General features: G+C 34.0%; 1 protein-coding gene across 3 annotated transcripts in view; it reads right to left on the bottom strand.

The window, feature by feature from the left end:
• RhoGAP100F (Rho GTPase activating protein at 100F) overlaps positions 1-25,661 on the bottom strand; it is a 56,901-nt gene that overhangs the window by 9,784 nt on the left and 21,456 nt on the right. For all 3 annotated transcript variants that reach the window (XM_065358911.1, XM_065358913.1, XM_065358912.1), the window contains 4 exons: positions 5,573-5,698; positions 1,315-1,497; positions 682-840; positions 301-593 (listed from right to left, as the gene is read on the bottom strand). In XM_065358911.1, coding sequence (XP_065214983.1) covers positions 301-593; positions 682-840; positions 1,315-1,497; positions 5,573-5,698 — 761 coding nt within the window. The remainder of the gene's footprint in view (positions 1-300; positions 594-681; positions 841-1,314; positions 1,498-5,572; positions 5,699-25,661) is intronic.

Here is a 25,661-nt window from a genome sequence, read left to right as displayed (position 1 = left end):
TGAAATTTTCTTCCATATTAGGTTGGGTAGGGGCTAGAGCGAAAAACACGATTTTTTCGAAAATGTCTCCTAGAATGTCATCGAATTGATAAAGGTATCAATAAACTACTCGTCGATCACAAATTTCGCTTAAAATTACTCATTTTTCATTGTTTTATTTAAATTTCGTTCAACTGATTAAGTAAATAAAATATTAATTAGGTACTCTATTCATCTTTCATTTCAGATAGGTAAAAATTGATGGAAAAAAATGATCATTCGAATTTTCGCAGACAAAAACTTCAAAAGATGAATTCATACCTGTTTTCGAACCTCGAATGTAGTAAATGTTTTTCATCATCGTCGTCATCGTATTCGTCCTCTTTGTAAAGATCTTTCTTAATTACTACAACTGGAGGTGGTTTCGGTTCCGGTGGACGAGCGTGTAATGTTCCAGCATAGGATGCGGATCCTAAAGTGCCCGTCGATGGGTATCCTTTAACTTGCCTAGTGGCTAAAACCAATCGACGAGGAATTGACATAATAATAACAACATCGTCAATACTCATACGTGTAACGTCCACCAAATTAACAGCTAGTATTTCATCTCCGACCTGTTGAATAAAATGGAGAAATTCCAAAGATCAATGATAACTGGTAAGTTATTTTCCAGACAGTAAGGTAAATGTTGACGGAGCTTACTTGAATACAACCGCTATTGTACACAGCCGATTCTAACGCTATTCTTGATATGAAAACGCCATCTTGTCTATCTAGACCATTTCCTTCGCGTATATATAATCCTAACGTTTGCCCCGGTCTTTTAATAATTTCTACCAGTAATACAGTGTGTTTGGAATCCTAAGAAGAAAAAAAAATTCCACTTAAAATTTACATACGCGAGGTATCATTTAACGCGAGTTTACATTCGGTGCCTATGCCATCGGAAAACGTATCGAATAAATGTAAATTCGATACGAGCGCCAACATTCCAATGAATAAAATATCATTTGTATTCGGAATTCGGCAAATATCGATACCGACATTGCCTTACGAGAAACGGGGGTAAAATTTTGTAATCTGGTAATATTAACCGAAGCTAAAAATATTCCACCATTTTAGAAGGTTGCTTTAGCGGTACACGAATTTTGAAATACCTCGCGATAAAATATGCGGGTAATATTCATTTTATTTTCCTATACATTGGCTGAGAAACGAGCGCCGATTTCAAGACGAAAGGAAGAGTTAATTTCTTCAAGCCGAGTGTAGCGCATCGATTCGTGTTTATTTAGTGTTGTACCTATGAGAAAATGCACGTCCAAGTCGAAAGCTCACCTGCAGATTTAAAAACTTTTTCGCAGCTTCGGCGGCAGCTTTTCCCAAATTCTTCGTATCCAATATTCTTACTATCATTTCACCACGCCTTTCGACTGCTTCGAGAGCAGCCGCAGTCGACGCGTCATATTCGTTCTCGATTGTTTCAATCTGCCGGAATATTTCATTAGAAATTCCGCTGACCTAGAACAATTTGAAAATTATTTTTACACGTCGATATGTACAACATGAATGTGTATTGTGTGTACCTATGTGCAAGGGTACCTATGTTTATTCTACGCGTGTGAAATTATTTTATCGATGATACTGGTACGCGGTCGCGACGCAGCTCTTACTCGTATATTTTTACGTATGGTCGAAAGAAAAAAAAAAAGAAAGAGAAAATTGTAGAAGAATTGAAAAAGATTGACGTTTTAAAAGCTACAGCGTCGCGTATTTATTCGCGTGTACAAATCCCAGCCCTCGCGAGGTTCGTATCCAATACTATTTTCAAAGCGTTTTAAATTTGCCGAAATATTTTTCAATATATGTATTTGTCGCGCGAAGAAAACGTCTAATGTTAGCGTTTGTATAGGATAGGCTGTATATGGATTTGCATTATCACGCCCTCGTTCACATATAACCAACACAATACCACCGGAATCGAGATTTTAAATATAAATTTCCTGTACGCCCCTACTGGATTTTTTATACCATTCTTCTGTTTTGCTGTCATTGCATTGCCGGTAATAAAAATACTTGGCAGCTTTGACAATATAGTGAGTGCAGACCGTAACCCTATACGTACCTACTCGGTCTGGTATCAAAATAAAATAAAAATTGAAGCACTTTTTTTTTTTACAAAATTTGTCTTTCTGACTGACGTGGCTGTACCTTAAAACGAGCAAAAGAGGAGAGAGAGCAATCTGAAAATAGGTACGGAGTAAAAATGTTTTTACTATTTTAAGGGAACTAGAAAATTTAAAAATCGAAAATATCGTAGCTGGAAAATCGCCATAAATCAACTCGAGAGACTAAAAACCGGAATTTTAATCAAATTTTAACTTCACGAGATGACCTAGTTTGGCATCCTTTCTCAAAAATAATTGCGGGAGAGAAATTTGGAATTGAATCGTTGAACAGGATACCTACTGAAAATGTATTCACTTGCACTTGAATATCGATTAAAAAGGTTGTATGAGCGGTTCATTCTGAGCCTTTTTATGCATATTTTTAGTTTAGATAACAGAAGAAAGGAAGAACCAAAAAATCTGAAATAAATCGATTTAGGAGGCTGGATTTGCAAATACGTCTACATGTAGAGTTGTAGACCGATTTTCAGCTTTCCCCCTCAGTTTGGCCAAACATTAATTTTTTCATGGAAATTGAGCTATTTTTGACTGGTTTTCCGATTTCTCGTGCATCTGATTCAAAAATTATTGTATTGGTTGAGGTATTCTAAGCTTCCTTTATTAGAAATTTAGAAGGATCCTAATTTTCAAAATGCGATTTTGTTGCCAGAAACAGCTAATTTCCATTAAAAAATCTAGATTTAAGTACCGAAACCTTAGAATTCATATTTTGATTTTAGGATCTTCTCTCCCAAAATCGAAATCTGCCCTTCGTGATATTTTTCAAAGCAACTGCCTAAACGTCAAAAATTTTCGAAAAAAATCAGGTTCCTTATGCATTTGTACTCAAATTCATTTTATGCCATGAAAATGCTGGAGAAACATCATTTTTTGAATTTTAGTACAATTGAACTTTCACACAGTCCTTGTACATACTTCAGGAAGGATCGCAGGAAAAAAAAATCAGAGAGTTTTGATCAAATTCGTTCGAGATCTTCATTTTGGATTGAAAGTAATCCAGAAAATGTTTGACCCCCTTATGTGTCCTTGGAAAGGAAATATGAGGTCTCAAAAAAGAAAAAATTATCGAAAAAAATTGTGTTTTTTTCGCTTTTGCCTCTACCTACCTAAAGCATTTTCGAAAAAATAATGTCCCAATTCCAAAAGATAGTATTCGAGATTTTACGTCAACTTGATTATCAGCTCCAAAAAATCAAGAAATACAGGCAAGATTTTTATCCCAAATCTTAAAAATCAGACTGTTGAAATCTAAAATCAACTTCAATGTCACTCAAAATGTCGTAAATTGGTCATTTTTTTCAACGTTTCAAGGAGGGGGTGGGTTTTAGAATTTTTTCGTTTCAAACATGCAGTAAGATCCATAAGTAGTCGTTTTCAATTGAGGGGAAAATCAGAAAAAATTAAGGTCTGTTACTAGTTTTTAAAAAAGAAATATGCAGTGTACTTTTACTTCTATTTGCAAAAGTTTAAAAATGAGGAAAATGTTTCTTGGAAAATAAATTAAATGAAATCTTATTCAGAAAAAAAAAGATTTTCGTTTTACGAGTTGGTACATTTTTCTGAAAAACTTATGATATCGTATGATTTTTTTGTTTTTTTCTCTTTTTATTCCAGAGCGTTCCATAAACGTTTTAATGCGAGGGGTTCGCAAGATACAAGCATATCCCAAAAAAATTTTCAATGAAAAAAAAAGTTGACAAACAATCAAATTCTTTCAAAATTGCTTAATTTACTTGCAATATCAATTTCAAAAAAAAAAAATGAAATCGGCTGGATGGTCTTGAAAATAACTGTACCTTAATTGAATCGGTGGGTGCAGAAAGGGGCTAAGTCCATTTTCGCACTTTTCAGGAATAACAAAAAACTGATTTATTTGAAAATCAAAAATTTTTGGTAAACATGCTTAAGGTCATTGAAAGAGGACCCCAAGACACAATTTTTAGGACTGTTTAGAAAAAAAAATATATTCACGTGCGCCGGCACTGTTGCTGCCTAAACAAATGGGACTTAGACCCTTTCTGCACCCAATCGACAACATTTCTTTTGAAATTGCTCGGGCACGAATGGGGCTTGATTCTACATCTAACAATAAGTACATCATTTAGACTGCTATCTCGTTTAAATTGACCAAAAACCCCTTGAGTTCTAAGACTTTTTGCTGAAGTTGTTAATTTTTTCATCATTTTTCAGTTCAGAGATTAACTCAAATTTCAAAAAATGGTCTTCTCAAAAATGTTAGTTATTTTTCAAAGAATTTAAAAAATTTTACAAAAAAGTCATAAATGCGGATCCGCCCTTTTTCTGCGCCCAAATACCACTTTCCCAGCAGTTTTGCGGAAATCTGACATCACCAGTCGATCCCCCGTACTTTGAAACCCCTATATCCGTGAAAAAAAAAATTCCAAAAATGTGACTTGGTCCCTTTCTGCACCCACCGATTCAATTTCAAAATACTCATAATTCTTTAATCACAATATTTTTTTTTATTCTATCCTAATTTTTGTGTAGATTTTCTTTGTTTCTAGTGCTGTATGTTTCTATTGAAAAATCGATTTTCCTCTCTACCAAAAATCTGACAAAATGTCAGGAAAAGTTGGCAACAATGGCTAAAAATTCGATAGAAGTTAGTACCAAATACCTACTAATGAATTCCAAAACACACCCCCCCTAACCACCAATAGTTTCCTTAAACGAACATTTTAAAAACTAATTTCGAAATGACAGTTTTGTTTTATATTTTTCCAGAAGCGCAAATTATCCGCATTACAATTTATAACGACTAATAGTAGAGGTATCTTAACTCTTGAATAAAATGCTAAAACTCGTATATTACACAATTTATAATTAATACATCAACGAAAAGAGAATTTTTCGCAAAAAAACGTTTCTTTAATCAAGGGGCGTTACCGATACGTTTCCTTTTCGTTGATAATTGCTAGGTATGGCTTTTCAATTTACATTTTACGATAAACACGAAAAATGTAATATTCAATAGCGACGTCGAAAATAGGTTTCCCCATTTAGCCTTTAGGTATACTTAGGTACCGTGATGATATGAAAAACGGTACCGATGTAATTTATACCGTTTACGAAATCAATAAAATCATGAAAGTAACTGAACTTTCAATTTAATGCTTCCAATAAAAACAATAAACACCACTTACGTAATGTATTACGTAAACCTATCTTTTTTTACTAGGAAAAATCAGTGATAACATTTAGCGTTTGTGCAATACCTATTTATTCAAAAATTTCAATAATAAGGGTACACACTTGTCAATATATTAGATCAGCAAAAGCTCATAATATATGTACAAGTTTGAAGAGCTTTGTAATCACCAAGATGGAAAATTTTAGCCAAATTTAAATTTTAAATCAAAATATTAATCATTGTAAGAAAAACTTACTTTACGAAAATCTCCTTGAACAACCATAAACGGAGGTTCTTTGGGGCGCAACGATGTGTTATTGGTTCCATGAGGTGGATTCTGTCGCCTTGGACTCGTAGCTATGTCAGGAGCTGTTTCTCGACCCTAAACACAAATAAAAAATCTCGTCAATTATATTTCAAATTACTTTCAATCTTGGTCGAGAGATAAGTATCAACACACATAAATACACTTTTAAAAATGAAAAAGATACGTATACTTGTTACGAACATATTATTATTGAGCCAAGTTTTGGGAGAATTCGTGATAAAAATTCTAAGCGTTCCTTGCCGTTAAATGCGGGACATCTTGGATGGGAAAAAATCATACCAACGTACCCGTGATTCAGAAGGTACATAATTTGTAGTCAACAACGAAACAGTCGACAAAAATACGAGTAACGACTAACGAAAGTCTAAAATGAAGAAAATTGACGTAAAATAACCGCGACGGATAAAACACACTCCGGATTAACGCAAGTATTAGGTCTAAGGCATTAAACATAGGTATAGTTTACGTGAACACAAACAGGCAATAAAATTAGGAAAGAATATATATTTCGTGCTCACGACATTGCGACGACATGGCAAGCTAATTGGCTTTTTCAAAAACTAACTTCAAAGTAACATCCATTATTAACCCCGCATGCAACCGTGGAACGTGCTTCATTTTTCATCACATATTGGCCATTGCTGCTGCTGCAGCCGAGGTAATTATAAAAATGACAAATTAATTTCGATTCGCCACCGCGACCAACTTGTAACCACCCTTTTAACGAGTAAAATAAATTATATTCTCGATAACGTAACGTAACACGTAGGTATGTATGTATTTAGCTAGCTGTATAGCTACATATATCTAGATGTACTAACTACCTATACATATACCATTTCAGGACATCGGTTAACTAAGTATGTATATGGATGTGTGTAATGCAAAGTGTACATATGCAAAGGTACCTAAGTTGGTAGGTGTGTATGGATAATGTATGAAGTTCATATTACGCGAATGTGTACGAGTACGAGTAGTTACATAAACATACAATTACAAATTCAAACAATTAACCACGCAAACCGTACGTACATTTGCGCCTCGACGATTTTGTACACATAAACAACACTTTAAAAACCAAACTGAAGCAATCATACATAAATGTAAAAGCTACCATACTCTGCGCTGTATCGACCTCGTTGATGAATAAATTTATTAAACCATTTCGTATAATATTTGTTTAATAGTTCGCAGATAATTTCCTATCGAACTATACAAGTCAGATTAGGCAAATTATTTAACAATAAAGCGCTATTTATTTTACAGCGAAGTAATTTCGCGCGAATTCAGGCACTACATTTGCCAAATGATTCCGTACCACGACCAGTGAAACGACTTCCTTCGAACAATACGTTCAACTTTTGGCAACAAATTTTCAACATCGTCAAAATTTAACTCGGTTAATTCGTTTTGCATTTCTCTATTCGATTCATTTCGTAAATATCCACATCGATGAATACACACAATTCGCTTTTAACAAGCTACTTATCAAAAATATATACCTCGAATCAATGAAGGGAAATAACGAAACTTGAAACTTTTTCTTCAATTTCGTTTCACGAGTAATAATCGCAAAAAAATTTTAATAATGAAAAGTAGAAATCAAATCTGTGGCGATCGTTTACCATTTTTGGGGTTCTGAATAGCCGAAAATGACGGAATTCAGAACAGCTGGTCAATGTTGAACTAGAAAATATGTTTTCCCATCGTCTAACAAGGGAACTTCTCGAGGTGTCCACCTCTAATTAAAACAAAATCGTGATTTTTAAAAAGAGCATGGTCTGAAACACATCGTAATCAAAATTTCAGCAGCATAAATTGATTTTTCTTTCTGAAGAAACATACTATACTTCCTCAATTGACTCTCGCTAACCGGATTTCGCCGTTTCCGGTCATTCTGGAGCCTCAAACGCGATTTTTTATTCGTCCAGAATTTTAAAATTTCTCCAGAAGGTGTGCAAATTGATTTGGGCAGCTGAAAATTAATCTGTGACTTATTCTCGACCCATTTTTTTTTTGTTCAGTATAAAAAATTCAAAAACTCTGAAATTTTCTGATCGTAGAGAAATCCTGGAACTTCTTACGAATGGCTGAATTTTGTCTAAAATTAGCTTACCGAATCCAAATTTCACTATTTAAAGTCATTGTGGGAGCCTCGTGTCCAATTTTCGATTTTTCCTGAATTTTTAAAATTTCTCCAAAAGGCATGAAATTGAATTTGAGCAGCTAAAAATCGAGTTGTAACTCATCTTTGATCGATTTATGAGTTTTATGATTTCGGTAACACTTGATTTCTAGATGGACACCTGTAGGGTGTTCTTTTAATTAGCACGATTTTCAATGATACCATAATTGGATAATATTGTTCAAAAAATACCCTCGAGGTGTTCAGCTGAAAATTGGCTTAAATATGAATAAACTCTGTAAACAGGTCGAGAATAAGCTGCAATTTGATTTTCAGCGGCCCAAATTAATTTCCACGCATTCTGGAGAATTTTCAAAATTCTTGATGAATCGGGAATTGCGCTGGAGACTCCAGAATCACTGGAAATGGTGAATAAATTCAGTTGAGAGGAGTTGATATTAGTTTCAGAGCTAATATTCATCATTTTTCTGAATAAATGTAAATATGTATGTAGCATAAATCATAAAAAATGGTCAATTTATTTTTGATTTTCAAAAAATTCGCCAAAAATCGAAAAATCAATTTGGGCAGCTAAAATTAGGGAAATGGAAATTCCAGACCATGCTATTTCCAAAAATTGTGATCTCGCTCAAAATTGAAGATGGGAACTACAAAAGATATCCCGTTGCAATTTCATCAAAAAATCATTATATTCAAAAAAATTGAGTAAATTAGACTCGTGGTCCAGAGCTCGAGCTTTTTATCAATTTTTACTCGAGTTGCTTAGCTTTTTTCTCAATTTGCTCTCAACTTATGAAACAAAAGGCCATTTCAATATCTATACATATTTTGACTCAAAACTTTCATCAAAGCTCAGACTCTAGACAAAATGTTGATCTCATAACCGCTATGAACCTTTAACAAAAACAATCGATAACGATCCTACATATTGTGTTCCGAACAAATCTCCCCCTGCCCTTCTATAAAACTTACGCTTTTTCTGGAAAAACATGGGTGTATTTCGTGTTCGCTTCGATAACAAACGAATCGTTGATTTCTGCTAGCGATTTCTCATACGAGATTAAGGTAGGTATACACATACGAGTATATGTTCCTACTTAGCTACATAAAAGTCTTAAATTCGTATTTAGAGGAAATTTCGTCGGACGAGTTAACACATCGAAGCATAATTATTGCTTCGAGTTGAAACCCCATTTATGACGTTACGTTAAAGCTTAATTGGTATATAACTTATTTTATAGAGAATTTTATGGCCTTTAATTCCTACGTTCATCCGTCATAGTCACATTTTTGAAAGTTTACGACAATAACCGAGCAGAAAACAATAATCCGTTGAGAATGATAACTTTTTTCAGAAGAGCTTTTTCGTAAAGCTTTGAATTTCTATTCGGCGATCGAGCGTAAAGCTGACGAAAAAAGTTTCTCGTCGACGAAGCCTTTTTTTTTGTTCACCATAGAACTAGAAGGTATACACGACATCATTGTAACGACATCTTGAACGGCTACAGAGGCAGCACTGATGGCGGCGCGACCGTATGAAAAAAGATGGCACGCGGCTGCTAATTTATCACGTGTTAAAATTGGTTTATTTAAATCTTTTGCGCCGTTGACGCCTACCGCACGTTTTTGAATTATATCGACCCACAAGAGGTAGAGGTAAAATGTTTCACGTTGCCGCGAATAGGTATACTATACACACTTACGCTCCCTCATAGAACGTAGAGTATACCGAGACCGACGATATACGCCTCCTGGTGCATGGGTCGTTCGGATACGTTTACCTATAGGTACGTTATATGGCCTACTTTAAACGTAGGTAGTTAGGTACTGCACAGGTATGTCGGAAGAAATATAATTTCGGCTACTTTAGAGAACGCCTTTATCCATTCAGTTGCTATAAATTCAAGTGTGTCATCGAACTCGCTGTTATAGATGTTTGCCTCCGTTCAATGGCAATGTCATTCGTATACGTAGTTTGGAGAAAATTTCGAACATACAACTCAAGTACATAATTACGTACCGCAAATCGAAGTCGTAAACTTGATAAAAACACGCTATACTCAGAAGTAATCGTTTTGCAATTTTTTCCGAAAAGGTGGGGGTAAAACGGAAGACAAAAGGTGAGTCTAGACTCTAGACCTCGAAATAACCCAGTCAACGTTTTTGTAACAGTCAATGTTGAGAAAATTGTAGAAAAAATTAGTTTCCAAAAATAGTTTTTGTTTTCGATCAAACTTTTTAAATCATTTTTTACAAATTTTTTCAGAATTCAGAAACCTCTCAATTCTACCCCCTTCTCTACTCTCTTTTCTCTTTCTTCCCCCCCCCCAAAAAAAAATCGACGAAATCAAATAACAAAATTTTGAATTGGGAGAAAATCAATACCGTTATAAAAACAAAAAAAGAAATTAATATCCTAAATTTTTACTTTATCACAGTTTATTATTTCTTTATGGTCGCGTCACTGCCAATGCCCATCTCATTTCACTTTTATTTTACCTATTAAATAGCTGTCTGGAAAAAATACTCCCCCCCCCCCAATAAATCGGGGAAAAGTCCTGAGTCTGATCTGTAGCACTTGAATCGCCAATTTTTTTTACCACGTGACGACTTCATGTTTTTGAAATAAAGGAAACATACGCTTATGAGACCATTGAGACCACAAAAAATTCACAAAAAAGACAAACAGAGCTCAACTTTGGACTTTGGATGTTTTTTTTTAAAACCATTCAGTCCCTTTCTCCCTGAGAAGAAAAATATGCCATCAACATCACAACAAACTGCAGAATCTCCAGCACTCCTTAGTTCAAAATTGTAGTTTTTGTGCTCACATATTTTTTATGAGAAACGTATAATCTAGTGTTTAAGGACAAATGTACAATTTTTTTTATATTTAAACATATTTTTCTGAATATTTTTGTTCAAGTTTAACTTTGTGAACTGCCGACAAACGAATGCTCTTTCCATCTATGCAACAGAGTTGAAATCCATCAAACGTAATTTTTAAACAATTTTAGTCATTTCGTCCATTCTAAGCATTTCTCACCACAGAAAAAAAAACCATAATAATTTGTTCTCTACAGTACATGTATTTTGTACATTTTATTTTTTTATTAATTCATTTTTTTCACTTTCTTTTTTCTTTTTCAACAAGTGTTTGTTTGTGAGAATTAGGGGGACAGTTTCAAGGTAATTTTTCCATCCCACTTTTCGTTATTTTCAGAAGTATTATTATTTCATACACGATAGTAAAGGTCGAATATTAGCAAATTCCAAGGAAGAGTTCGATTTTCAAAATGTTTGAAAATTCCAAAACTCATCTCATGTGAAAATACATAATAACTATTATGTTACTCCACTTCAAGACAAAAAGTGATGCTCAAACGATATTCACTGGTGGGTTAGGTGCTCCCATTATTGTTTTCTCAATCAAACAATTCACATGCTTGAAACAAAAACGACTGTTGAATTGAATCGTATTGATAAGGAACAATTAAATTCACGTTCGGTACATATTGGTTGAAGTAATTGGTATGTATTTTATGCTTGATAATTTTTAATAATTCGACTTGATTTACTTAAAGTTTTGAAATATTGAACTTCTCAAACGAAGAGAGGAAAATGGGAAAATGGCCTTTTAAAAATACGTACGTATGTATCAATTTCATTCAGAATTTTCTATTGTTTTGTTTTAGTTGTTGTTTTTTTTTCAAAGCTATTCTAATAACGAAACTGATGAATTCAATATTCAAACCTGGTAGCACATTTTATCATCTTCCTTTGAAATCCATAAAATCATGATTAACAACCTCACCTTTCTTTCACATATTTATTTTCTATGTAAAAAAAAATTACACGCCATACTTAAGAAATGAATTTTAGTACACTCTGTTACATAGATGAGTAGACCACACTGCATGCGTAAAAAATTGTTCGGTAATTAGTGTTTTTTTATACACGAATTTTTCAAATTTTGATGCAATTTTTTAAGAGTGATTTTTTTACTTTTTTTATTGTTTTGTTTACCATTTTCCTTTACCTTTTTATGTATTTGCAAGGTAGTTGATTTTTGAACCATCGGGTAAAAAAATATTGGAGATGGCATTTTCTTTGTTTTAGGTATTTTTTTTTTCAACCTCACTAAGAAACGGGGAACCTCATAATTGAGTTTTTGAAGCCTGTAGTAAAAATCATAAATCGAAATTTATGAAATGCAAAAGATTTATGCAGGAGTTTAGCTTCAATTCAAGTTGTAAGAGGTTTTCCTCATTTTTTCACGTGCCATTCTGAAAAAAATACCATTATATCAAGTGTTCTCTTTTTAATTCAAAGTCAATCAATCAAAATTTAGGTGTATCTTTTGAAAATCATTTATTTTCATAAAATATTATTGTTACACATTCTCTAAATTTTACCCATAAAAATATACATGTTAAAGTGTTACTATGTTTTATGAACATTTGAAACAGAAGGAGAGATGAAGAATGTTTTCTAGTAGGTGAAACCGTTTGGAAATCTATGCATCTTATATCCTTCAGACACATGAATTCCTTTTCCCTACCCCCCCCCCTCCTTTCAAAAATGGTTCAATTATTAGAAGCTTTGAAAACCGAAGTGATGACTGCTCTCTCATCAAGAGTGCAACGTATTTCTTTTCCCATGTATTGTCTACGCTTATTTCCCATTTTTAATGATACGCACCACAAAATGCAAAAAACTTGAGTCTCCGAAGCTCTCGAAGGCTCGAAACAGTAATTTTACAGCACGAAATCTTTGACGAGACCTCAAACTTTGATCAAGAGTACAATGCACCCACAGCACTGACGCGGATTCAGAGTTACTTCAACAGCAAGAAAATGTTTGCATCTTGCATCCGATGTATCTTTCCATCTACGAATTCGTATGGCTGCGAAATAGTACATAGAAATGCGATCGCGCACGCAGACAAAAATTTCTCGCACGTCCTTCAGAGCACGGGATAGCGAGTGGGTACTTGTCTTCCCTATCCTTTTGCTTCGTTAACTTAAACCTACGACGAGGACTAGGACGACGACGCGTTTTCGAGGAATAGGGAGACAGCGTGACCTCATTTTCCCGTTTTTAACGCGGCAACCGGCAACGAAAAAACGCGTTCCCGAAATGCACCCCTCCTTATCATTTTTCCTAATCATTCCCTGTCGTGCCTCTTTGCGCCTTTGCCTTTCCCGCGTTTTCATTCCGTAGCGCTGGTTCACACGCGCCGCGCCGTATACCCCGAAGCATCGACCAACCACTGTTACGAGTACACACGAATCCTTTCGTTATCTGCTACAAAATGAAACGACTCCCAAAGTCATTAACATTGCGGCTAGCGAAAATCGAATCCGATATAATATTCAACTTTGTGTGTTGTATTGTACCTATTCGACGCGTACGAAAAAACAAAACAAAAAACTAAATTTAAGGTGTATTTTTAAAGTAATGGCACCTGGACCTGTAGTATTGTATATCATGTACACGGAAAAAAAAATTATGGATAATTTTTACTATTTCATACAGTAACCGGATCCCATTCAAAAATATTGCGATTTTTACTATGAGATTAGTAAATTTTACTATGAGAGTAATAAATTTTACCTAATTCTATAGGTAAAATGTATTTTTTGGCTGAGTAAAAATCACTATTATTTTTGGATTGGATCCGGTTACTATACTGAAATATTAATTTTTATTGTTTTTTTTTTTTTTTCAGTGTACCTAGGTCTATTAATAGGTGTGAGAAATGAATAACATTTATCTTCAACTATTCTCATTGCCATTTACCTTCTTTTCACATCAATTCAATTTTGAATAACGCACGTACAAGTACATTTACACCTTCTAATGTTTGCATTCAGATAAATCGCGTGTCACGTGCCGCAGTTGGGGTTTTTGTACACAGGGAAAAAATAACGCAGGAATCCGCGTCGACCACACTGGTATTCAAATATTTATATAAGGAGATAATTTTTTATAACATCGTTATTAATTTCATTTAAATAAACCAGCGAATGGTAAGATTTTTTTTTATCACATTACAGAGTTCAATGACCCCCTAAAACTAAAAATCCCAACTTCAAGTTAATCAAGTTGATAGTTGATAGATACATGCTCAATTTTGAGTAATTTTAAATTGCTGAATACAAATAAGAAATTTTCTGAAAATTTTAGAAAGACTGAAATGTCATTCTTATTTATTCAGGAATTTGGAAAAATACGGCGTTCGAATTTCGAGCGTGTCATCTTTAAAATCAACCATTTATCGGAAATCTTCGAAATCTCGTTTCGGAAAAGTTGATTTTTTATTTGATAAATGTGACCTGTTCTGACAAAAGGTACCACAAGTCGGAAAACGTTTTTTTACAGTAGAGGCAAAAATGTAAAAATAAGTCAAAATTTTGAAAAATTGTTTTTTCGCGGATTTCGGTTGTTTGACACGTGAACTGTAATGTGACACAGCCACAACACGTAATTTGACCGCAACATGTGTTGAAAGCGCATTTTGAAGTTAGTGTCAGTCAAAAATTTGAGCGCTAAAAACTTTCAAAGCTCTCTGGAGGCGGAACAAAGCATTCTACGGAAAAATTAGGTCGAGGAAAATTGTAGAGAATTAAATTTCCAATCGACATAATGTCATTAGTTTTTTTCTAGGAGGCTTAGTTTTCGATATAATTGCAAAAGAAAGTAAAAATTGGGAAAAAATTTCAATTTTTTTAAACATTTTTTTCTCATTTTATCTTATTTTTTTACGTTTTTATAATGTATATGTGTTCTTATCGTAAATTTAACTTATTCCATGTTATTCTACGCACTTTCAAGTACCAGAATCCATTTTTTGAAACATTATGTACCTTTTCTCGGAAAACATCACATTTTCAGTTTTCATCAATTTTTTTCTTCAAATTCGTTTTTCTCAAAAACGCGTTTTTGAATCCTACAACTTCAAGATGTAAAAAAAAAAGTGGAAAAAAATGGGCTAGAAGGCTGGGATTGGTCTCATTCGACTCGGTGGGATGTCTAGTATTCAAAATGGCCAAAAACTCAAAAAAAAATTTTCCAACTTGTGGCCCCTAGTCTCAGACCAGGTCACAAATGTTTTAAAATTCATGTACATATTCGTGTTGAACTTTCAAAAATTATTATTTTTTAGTTGATTCTTTATGAAAGGAGGAGAGGGGAAATAAATCACATTTGGCCTTTTAAAAAAGTGAAATTTCTGAAATAATACATTAATAATTTTTCAACTATAGAAACATTCATCTTGTAAAAACATAACCATAATGCACCACACGAGCCGAAAAAATTGTACTTTTCGACGTTTTTTACACATAAAAAACTTTGCTGGGATCCTTCTTAGAAAATGTGATTTTCCTTACTTTAAATTGGACCTCCAAAATTATTACTAATTTAATTAATACGACGACTGGAAATAAAGTTTTCCAGGATGGCTTCTTCTTCTTCTTCTCGTGTCCGGGACATTCAGATCTCTTTAAATTCTCCCCACAGCTCCTCTCTAGTGTATGCAGTGTCTGTGCCACATACGAGGAGGTGGTCGTCAGTCTGTCTCTGTACGCAATCCGGACTCTTCACATAATCCTGAATGCCCCATCTAGTAAGGTTTACTGCTGTCTGAGTCATTCTACATATGACAGTTCGTGTCCATTTGCCAGGTTCTCATTACATGTGGCCTTTTCCAGATCCGACCATCTTTTCTCTCTCTCCTCCACTGGATGCACTTTCATCACATGGGCCTCCTTCATAGATGGCGCTTCCATGTTTGTCATGAGGGATTGCTGCCACGGCCTTCATACCTTCTATCCACGGCAGTTTCTTCCCAGATGGGATGTGAGTCTCCTGGATGCAGATAACATCACATTTGGTCTCCTCACATATCTCAGCCAGGATCATTGCCTTTGATTGGGTGAAACCCTCGATGTTGATGGTCACCGCCGTCAAGGGTGGCCCTGAAAAGGGCCGTTTTTCTGATGTCGTGGTTGTGGGAGGATCAGTACACATAAGTCTAAATTTTCTATGAAATCTTCTTAGTTCATCCATCATTTCTTTATCCTATGCGCGCTCCAGGGGCACCAATTTGGAGGTTCCTGCCTTGCCCCTTTCCAGGATGATAACTGCGGTATTCAATTTTTTCATCAATTTATGCAATTTTTGTAATATTTTAGACAATTTAGAACCCCATAGAACCCTCAATTTTCTATTCGGGAAGTAGACATTTTTTCAGAAGACAGGAAGACATACTACTTATAAGTCTCCATGATTCAGAAAAAAAAAGAGCAAAATCGGTAACTGACTGATCGGAAGTTTCCTTGTTAGGTAGATTAAACTAGGCACACTGATTTTGATTTAGGTACGTTCGTCGTTTATGAATTGGATTCCAAATCGAGGTTATAGATTATCGCCAGATGACGTCTTTGATACTTCGTATGTGAAATTTTTGCAAAAAGGGTCACATATTTTGTTTAAATCCAAGTTGAAATAAAAGCCAACTTTCAATCACGACCTTTCGTAGAAATCTTCGCAAGAAAAACAAATTCATTGAACGCGAAAAAAATTTTACTAACTTTTTAAAATTCTGTTGAAATGTTGAAAAGTTACGTGGAATGCTAATTTCGGTGAGCTGATGTCGCTCGGGAGTCTTGAATTTACTACCGTTGAATCCTTATCCCCTTTTTGCACAAAAAATACCTACATCACTATTTTATTCCTGGAATTTTTCATTCATTGTAAAATTATTAAGATAGGTACTCATTATTTCTAATATTTTTTGCAAGGAATTTCATTTTAAATATTTTTTATTCAATAAAATTTTTCTGATAAAAATATCACTTCATGTAAATACAATAGACCCTACTTCTAAAGAGAAAAAAAGAATTTCATGCAAATTAACGATCTGTGTCAATCTTTTTTTAATTTTTTCTCCATGAGATTCAGATTAAGACCGAAGTTTTATTTTTGATTATGGAGCAACTCCCCCACGACATCCACAAAAATCTCCTCGTTCAACTCACCGTCGTAAAAATGCTGATTCCCTTAACGGCCAACAATGAGTTACTCAATGGTATTCGGTATTTTACAATAATATACGTACACGCAAGTTAGGTACCTAATTTCTCTGGAGCGAACGTAGACCTATTCTTCGTCTACCATAACCGTATACGAGTATATGAAGTTTTCACTTCTAAAACTATTCAAAATTGGGCCACATTCCTCCGTATAACTTCATACAAACCACGTCGTTAATTTTGCAAATTAATCTTCAATAGATTGTGAATATTTTATCAGACGATGAATACCTACTCGCTGTGGAATAAACTTGATTCGCGTTTTCGTGGTTGTCTTACGTACACTATACGTAGTATTATGTTTCTCTCGCCTAAATTGAAAAATTCCTCTTACGAGATCTCTAGCTGCATTTATAAAGCCGAATTTAAATCCTCGTGAAATAGTTTTTTTTAAATGAAATTGATTTTTGTGATGGAATTTTTTACGACTAACTAACCAGACGTTGAAATTATGCAAATTTCGAGTTGCTGAATAATTTTTTCAATATTCCTCAAGCTAATAAAACGAGCATCTCCCACGTGTTATTTCAGTTTAGGATTTTTCCACCCTCGTTTCAATCATCGCCTTCGAACAAATTTTAACACGAGATAAACGATAAGAATATTTTTAAATTTCGAATCGATTTAGATTCTATTTTTAAATATCTAGGTATTTGATGTGTTTTTTTTTTTTAAGTCACCCACCCACGTATTTCATAAACGTTCGTTATAAAGACGTTGGCTTTTTCGAGTGGGTCTATAATTTATAACGTGTGTTATGGGCTGGGAAATTTTACTGATTTTTTTCGAATTGTTTAAAAAAACAATTATTTTCCGATTTCTTCGAGGGAACAATTCCATAAATGGCGGTCTTTTCTCTTTATCTTTTTGTTTCCCCGCATTTTACCTTTACCGACAAATAATTTCAAATAAATCAACATGTCTTTAATCTACACTTATAATAATAATTGGTAAAACACAATCCCAAATGTTGCACCCCCGTTTTGAAAATGCCTCAAATATCGTTTAAACTTGAGCCAATTACATAAATTAACCGACCCTTTTATCTGATTCGATAAAAGAAAAGTACCCGTACACGAATTGAAAAATTCTAACTCATCGATAGAGAAATCAATTTTGCAACCGTATGAAAGTTTCCAACGTATCTAAAAGAGAAGATGAACACAAAAGCAACATATAAAAAAGATCGTAAATATAAAAAGGGGAATAAGTGCGCTTAGGGTAAAACTAGTAATTAGATCTCCGCAAACTAAAAAGCCATCCGTCTTTGAGCAGAAAAACAGGGGGAAACGGAACAGCACGGAAATTCACTCCTCCGTGAGTGGACCTATACGTTGAAAAATTAATCGAAAGCAACCACACATGTACACACATTATAACTTCATCTATATGTATGCAAGTTTGGTTAACTGAAAAAAAAGTACTACAGGTAAGCCTGTGCAGATTTCAACTTTTTTTTTTCAACGTAGAATGAATTATACAAATATTCTTACGTCAGCATTAGAGACTTGAAACGTGAAAAAAAATTCTAAACGAGAAGAAACTTTCCAAACTATCCAATCTTTTTCTGTTGCTTTTAACGAATTTCGCAAGCCGATATAAACTCCATTTCAACTTTGCGCATAGCTGTACGATTTGCCGAACGTTTTTAATTTCTTAAAACCTCCAAACGAAATTTCACCCGTTTTTTATTCATCTTCTGCTGCGGCCACTTCTCCATGTTCAGGTTCCTTCGTAAAGGTCCTTGAGAATTGATTTTTGTCGACGTAAGCTTTTCGGCTCACCTTTATCGAGGACATTGAACTTCTAACACTTTTGTAATAATTTTGTAACTCGTTTCGCGAACATCCTGAACGCGGATGTTGTCTTAGACGAAGTATGAAACATTTCTCAGTAATTTTGATAGCGCTAGTTTTTCAAAATAATACATATTTTGTATGGGAGTGGATGTCTGAAATGACAACTTCAAAGTTACCTCATATTTTATTATAAATTAATACAAGGTCATAGGTCGAGTGCAAATGTAGGGACAAAGGCAACCTTCAAACTGGAAAAATTTAATTTCAGTTGGAATATTTTAAAAGTTTTTACTAAAAAATCATTAATTATTTATTTCCATTTTTTATTTATTTTTTCTAAGCAAGCGTAAGTGATACAGTCGATTTTCGAATTTTAAGAAATATGTAGATAAGCATTTTTAATTTTATAAATTAATTGAATTAAATTGTTAAAATATGTCATTTTTTCAACTTCACTGTTAAATCTTGCTAATTATTTCTTGAAGAATTGTAATATTTCCATTAGGTATAATATAATGTCTATCTATGCTCTAAAGAAGCCAAAGTTTTTGGAGATCAATCTCCTAATGAAAGAGAATACTCAAAAAAATGATAACAACAGGTAACAATTTTTTAAACATTCCTCTTAAACCATTTTTTAAAATTTTGGCCAAATTTTCCGTCATTTCTCATCTTGAGGAACGTGAATTTTTTTAGAGTAATCTGCTATGAAAAGAGATGGCAAAAAAACGTTGAAGTTTTTTATTTTTTCATGTATTAACTATTCTTAAACTTGAGGGATTTACAGTGAACCACGCGAGTACTCTGCTTGGTAAAGGAAAGGGCGAATTGATATGAAGAACTACAGTACAAAAAAAATTCAAGCACACATAAACATTGTAAATAAAGAACACCCTACTGCAGAGTACATAAAATTTGTTACGTCACCATAAATTACCCAGCAAAACTGTTAACTTTTTAATGGTTGCATCGGAAACCGACACAGATATGGATCCCTTCTGTTCGCAAGTCACATTCGTAATTCTAACTTTTGGTTACTGTAACTAGGGTGGAATTCGCTTGTGTAGGTTGCCAGTAGACACCTTAAGGCATACCGAGGGAGAATTACGAGAGAGCGAGCGAGCGAAGAAGTTAAAATGACCTACTTATCCTGCTTTTCAAAATATCGATACGACGACGATACCTGAGAGCAAATATTTCCTGAAGTCTATTTTCGTGTGTCCATTAAAAAGAGCCACTGGTGGCGTTCAATTTTTTTAAAAATAGTTACGTTTTGCTCAAGTTTACATCAATTATTATTTCGTTTTTCATATATTTAATGCTTTTACTGTTGAAAAGAGAACATCTAAAGCATAGTATGTATTAATTGCATAAAATTTCTAAATTATTTCAAAGAATTTTTTTCTTTTTAAACGTCTCGTTACATCTGGTGTAAGCAGAGGTTCAATTTCGTCGTTAGGATGATTTTGATGAAAATAATATATTTTTTAAATACCATATTATATTATACCGAAGTGAATTTTTCCAGACATAATTGAGTAGACTAGACATTATTCTACTTCGATACACTAAAAATGAAGTCGGCGGATTTTGACCGAATTCAGCAGAGACCTTCATTTTGTATTGAAAGTTACCCAAAACTGTTTTAGGAGAAGTGGTCCAGTCTCAAATTAAAGTGCTTGAGATTCTGCGTCCACCTATGCTATTGAAGTCAAAATCTAGAACCACTTTCATGGTTTCACTGAGCGGTTGAAAATTTGCAAATCGTTTATTTTTGGATAAATTCGTGTTCTAAAAATTTTTTTCTTCGCAGATATTTTGCATGTTTGAATCATGTCAAAATGTTAAAAGATAGCATTCCTAAAACTAGAAATGTGCAGTGTGAAAAGTGAAAAGTGAAAAGTACTTTTCTTTCAATGAAAAGTTGAAAAGAAAAGTTCCTACTTTTCATTTCACTTTTCAGTTTTTACTAAAAAAAAAGCGAGTGACCAATCAATTTACTCATCAGAGATCACTGACCTCATTGATGAAGTCAAATATCAAGTTTCACTCTCTTCACTCCTCCCCTTCGCAATTCAGCACCCATTTTTGATATTTTTTTCAACATTTTTTTCAAAACTGAAAAACCCAAAAATGTTAGAGGCTCTAGAAAGGCTCAAAACTACCACTATTCGATTAAGTGAAAAAATGATTTTGTTTTTTTTTGTGTTTTAAATAGGCATAAAATACATCAATTTGAAGCTCTTACAGAGAGCTTTAAAATGAGACTCACACGATTTACTTTTCACACTTTTCACAACTTTTCACACTTTTCAATGAACTTTTCACTTTTCATTTCACTAATAGTACTCGTATATTACACAACGAGGGCCGAAAAAGTGATTTTGGACGAGGGTGAGGTTTGTGACCCGAACGAAGTGAGGGGAACAACTCACACGAGTTCAAAATCACTTTTTCTCCGAGTTTAGTGAAGTAATTTTTCCTGAACGAGGGTGGAAAGTACTTATTTTTACATCCGAGCGATTCTCGCGAGGTTGGAAAAGTAGTACTTTTCACCCCTAGATAGGAAAAATTACTTTTCTGAAAAGTGCACATCTCTACCTAAAACTGAGGAAATATGTTGGAATGCAGTGGTGTCCCTTTTTAATCATTTTTGCCAATTTCAAAAAATCGAAAAAAAAATCATAAATTATTGGTCATTTCTTTTGGTTTTTTGAAATTGGCATCACTACGTTCCAAAATATTTTCTTAGTTCCAGAAATGATAACTTTCAATATTTCAACATGATTAATGCGAAATATTTGCCAAGAAAAAATTTTCAATACACAAATTTATTCAAAAATAAGCGATTTGCAAATTTTTATATGTAGATCGACGCAGAATCCCAAATACTTTCATTGCAGACTGGGTTATTTTTCCCAAAACAGGTTGTGTAGCGACATGGGCAAGAGAACCACGATTTTTCGAAAGTTCCCTCTCTTGAGGGGCCCAAATCTTCACTCCAAGGGCACCTTCGAAGCTACAATATTTTGTGGACAACTTTCAACTCAAAATGAAAGTCTCTGCTGAATTTGATCAAAATCCCCGACTGTTTTTTGGTGATCCACCCCAATACTAATTATTGAGGGGTATCATCTCTTCTTTTTATTACAGTTTGATGCAGATCATGACCAAAAAATCAAAAAAATGCTCATCCGCGTACTACTTTCATTCTTACCTTGTTGTTTAATATACATAGAATCCAACAATCTTATAAGTACATTCACGTACTTCTTATTTCTACAGATTTATACGCTTTTGGGTACAAAAATCAAAAAATGCATACTCGCGTTTTAGATAATGACTTCAATTCGCGGTTTAATCCTAACTTTTTTTTCACAGATTTTTTCGCAAGAATGTGCATATAATTTCACTACGTATACTTTAGCACAAGTAAGATAATTTTTTTTAAAGGTAAGTTATTCGTCCGATTCGGAATTCAACAGTATTATTCTGATTGATGAACAAGTACAGGGACACATTGCCCACATACGAGCATTGGGTTAGGTGCACACTGCACAGTAGGGCGGATCAAAAAAAAAAAAAATCGGAGGATTTTGACCGAATTTAGTGAAGTCTTTCATTTTGAAGTAGAAGTTACTGATGAAAATTTTTAAGTTCCGGTGGTGCCCCTGGAAAGAGATACCTAACGGTCCTCAAAAAATGGGTATTACCTCGAAAAAAATGAAAATAAAAATCGTGGTTTTGAAACGACGATTTTTTCGAAAACGACCCCTCTTTGAGGATCCATATCTCTCTTCCAGAGGCACCTTTGGAGCTGAAATTTTTTCTGAGCACCTTTCAATTTAGAATGATGATGGTCTTCACTGAATTCAGTCAAAACCCTTCGGTATTTTTCCCTTTGAAATCCGCCCAATAACTTAATTTTAAAAATTCTTCAAATAAAGTTTCATTTCAAACATTGATGATTGGTGTTCCTTCAGATCTATAATAATTTATCTCGGAACTCTAAGATGACCTTGAAAGTCAAATGTCGAGATGAGCTTTCTGTTCAAATCAAAGTACTCACATCAACTGTTTCGCAGTTTGCATCTCTCCAGATTTACCTGTGGGACTAAAATTTAGCATTTTCATTTATAAAGTACCCCTAGATAATTTTTTCGACCTCTCCTCACCCTCATCCATTCTCTCACATCGTTAATTTAAGTTAATTTTTCCAAATGAGGGTAGGTAAAAATAATAAATTTATACAGTTATTTTCCTATATACAACATCAGTGAAATTCTCTGGAACAGGGATAAATTATCATGTAATGATGCACAAAAACTCTTTTGTGTATATGACAAAATGTGTATCTGTTTCCAAATAAGATGTAATTATTATGTATACTAAGGTCATTTTAATGCCTTGAAGATCTTTAAAAAATTCAAACAATTTTCTGTACCATTGAAAATTTATATTAGTGGGTTCTTGGGTTATATACCTACTAACATAGGTACCTACTATCTAGCTACCTACATACGAGTATACGAGTAACGAATAAAGTTTCATACTCGTTAATACGCTTTACACTCGATACCAATATTTCCCGCTTCTTTTTTACTTTCCACCAGTACCTACACCTACCCTATTCTGACGAAAACGACCGTATTCAAAATTAGGGGAAATCAATCGTTATAATGTATTCTCAATCGTAAAAATGAAATCCCTGGAGATCTCGTTGAATTTTATTAGGCACATTTTCGTAAAAAAAAAAAAAGTAGTCTAATGGCATCGGTTCAACATATACCGAGAGGTAAGCGAATGAACTGCAATTAACGATACATCTACCGCACTCGATATTAAAATGAAACATCAAAGGTGGCAGCATTCGAAAGCTTTTACGCGAATAATTCTAGCCAATTTGAAAACGCTAAAAATTCGATATATTCCGATGATCGCACCTAAATTTGAAATAAATCCGTATAAAGACGAGTAATACATGCTTTCGTATCGTATATAATGGTACGATAAGAAAATGCTACACCCTTGGATTGCAAATTACATGATATCTACTCTTCGCACGGAGCTTTTCTCTATTCTTTATACGCACGTACACGTAAAATAGAGCAAAATATGTGTGAGAGAGAAATTGATCGTACAACACTTTTACAAATTCGCAATACAATTTTCCCAATATATAAAATATCATTCAAACAAAACGGATAAAAAATGAAATCTCATTCAACTCGGCAGAAACACGCGGTAGGGTGCTAGTAAAGGAATAAACACACCGCCGCCGTCACAACCGGCTAACGTAACAGATAAATGATGAATGAAGACGTAACAGCCCATTATCACGACCTCTACCCCCCTCCATTATTGCCAAATAAACTAGATCATAAAAGCAACCTCTTAATATGGTTTGCGTGACAGTGATCCATGGTTGGTTTGATACGAAAGGTTAAAAAATATCAAAAAAGAAGCATTTATCTATCAAAAATAGTGAAAAATTATAACTTTGCATTTGAGTAACTTTCTAGTTTCTACGTAGATTAATAGGATAACAAAGAAATCACTTTAAGTTTGTCAAAGTGATACGATTATGTGCGTATTCGATTGCTATAAAATTTGGTTAATGATGAAAATTTATTACAGATTCCTACATCATCGGATGGCGAAAATTTAACAAAAACATTTTTGAATAGGTACATTTAACCTCGTAATCTTCGCTTAAGGAGAAAAAACACGCGTATTTTAACATACTTAATTAGACGACGACGAGCTTGAATTGTCATTATACGTACTACGATAAACATTGGAACGAGAAACGATTTGTCTGCTTATTTTACGATGAATTCACCATCCCAGCCTTGCCATTAATACAATAAATGCATTGCGAAGATATCGATTTCCTTTTCCAGTTCAACCGACGTGAGTACTACACCTACGTACTCCTACTCTAGTAAAACATTATTTTACCCCGATCTTTGTACCTTTGTATAATACTATTCAATGTACAGTTTTGCCCGGCTTAATCAAGCCATACACTTCAACGTACTCGTATTATGTTATATGATTCATTCAGATATTCTGAATTTTATTCTTCCCTTTCTCGTTCAACGTCAAGGTTGAAGAGTCGTCCTTCCTATACTGAGAGAACTAAGTATAAAGTTTATTTAACTAGATTGTTGAGTAATCTGTGCTTAATGTTTGGTGGTTGTTACAAAAAAAGGTAGAATGTACATAGGTACTACCCACCTCATTACAAATTTATAAAACTGTATAGTACAAATTACATACAATGCAATAAATTCTACAATCAAGTTAAAGTTTTTGTGTGTTGCGTGAATCATTATTTTCCGAAAAGTTCTGATCTTTTTCTCAAGGTTCTCACTGTTAATGAAATACTTCATTCTCCTCAAAATATTCAAAGTCAATAGACTCGTACACTTTTCATGTTTTTTTTTATCAGCCAACTTTTAAAAAAATTTAATATGGTAGCAGAGCGTGGTTAATGAATCCATCCAGTCTACAGACTTAGGTTGGGTTATGTACCCAACGCACTTCCACAACACTCTCATTTAGTCTTTATCGTTTTCTCATCATTATTGGTCCGTTTGCTTGTCATAAAAGGATATTGAGTGGCATAATACATGGCACATCTAATTCATAGATTCTCAGCACATTCGGTCGTTTATGTATCACTCTTGTTTTGAGAGTTCGTATAGGTGGATTTGAGGAGACACAAAAACTCCAATCTTCTCCTTCCTCTGATGGGCTTTTCTAATCCTCGAAATTTCCATTGCACTGTCATGCATGAATACGTGATTTTCCTGGATATTATGCGCTATATGATCTTTATCCTTCGATAGTTGAGTGAATGAATACCATTCATTTTCAGAGATTAGCTTTCACGGTTACTTCAACACCAGGTATTTATAAATAAGAAATATTGCACAATTAATGCAACTATGCACCTCATTCTGAGTCCA

This window comes from Planococcus citri, chromosome 3, assembly GCF_950023065.1.
Source record: "Planococcus citri chromosome 3, ihPlaCitr1.1, whole genome shotgun sequence".
Taxonomy (NCBI): Eukaryota; Metazoa; Arthropoda; class Insecta; order Hemiptera; family Pseudococcidae; genus Planococcus; species Planococcus citri.
This window is presented reverse-complemented; position numbering and strand designations above follow the sequence as displayed.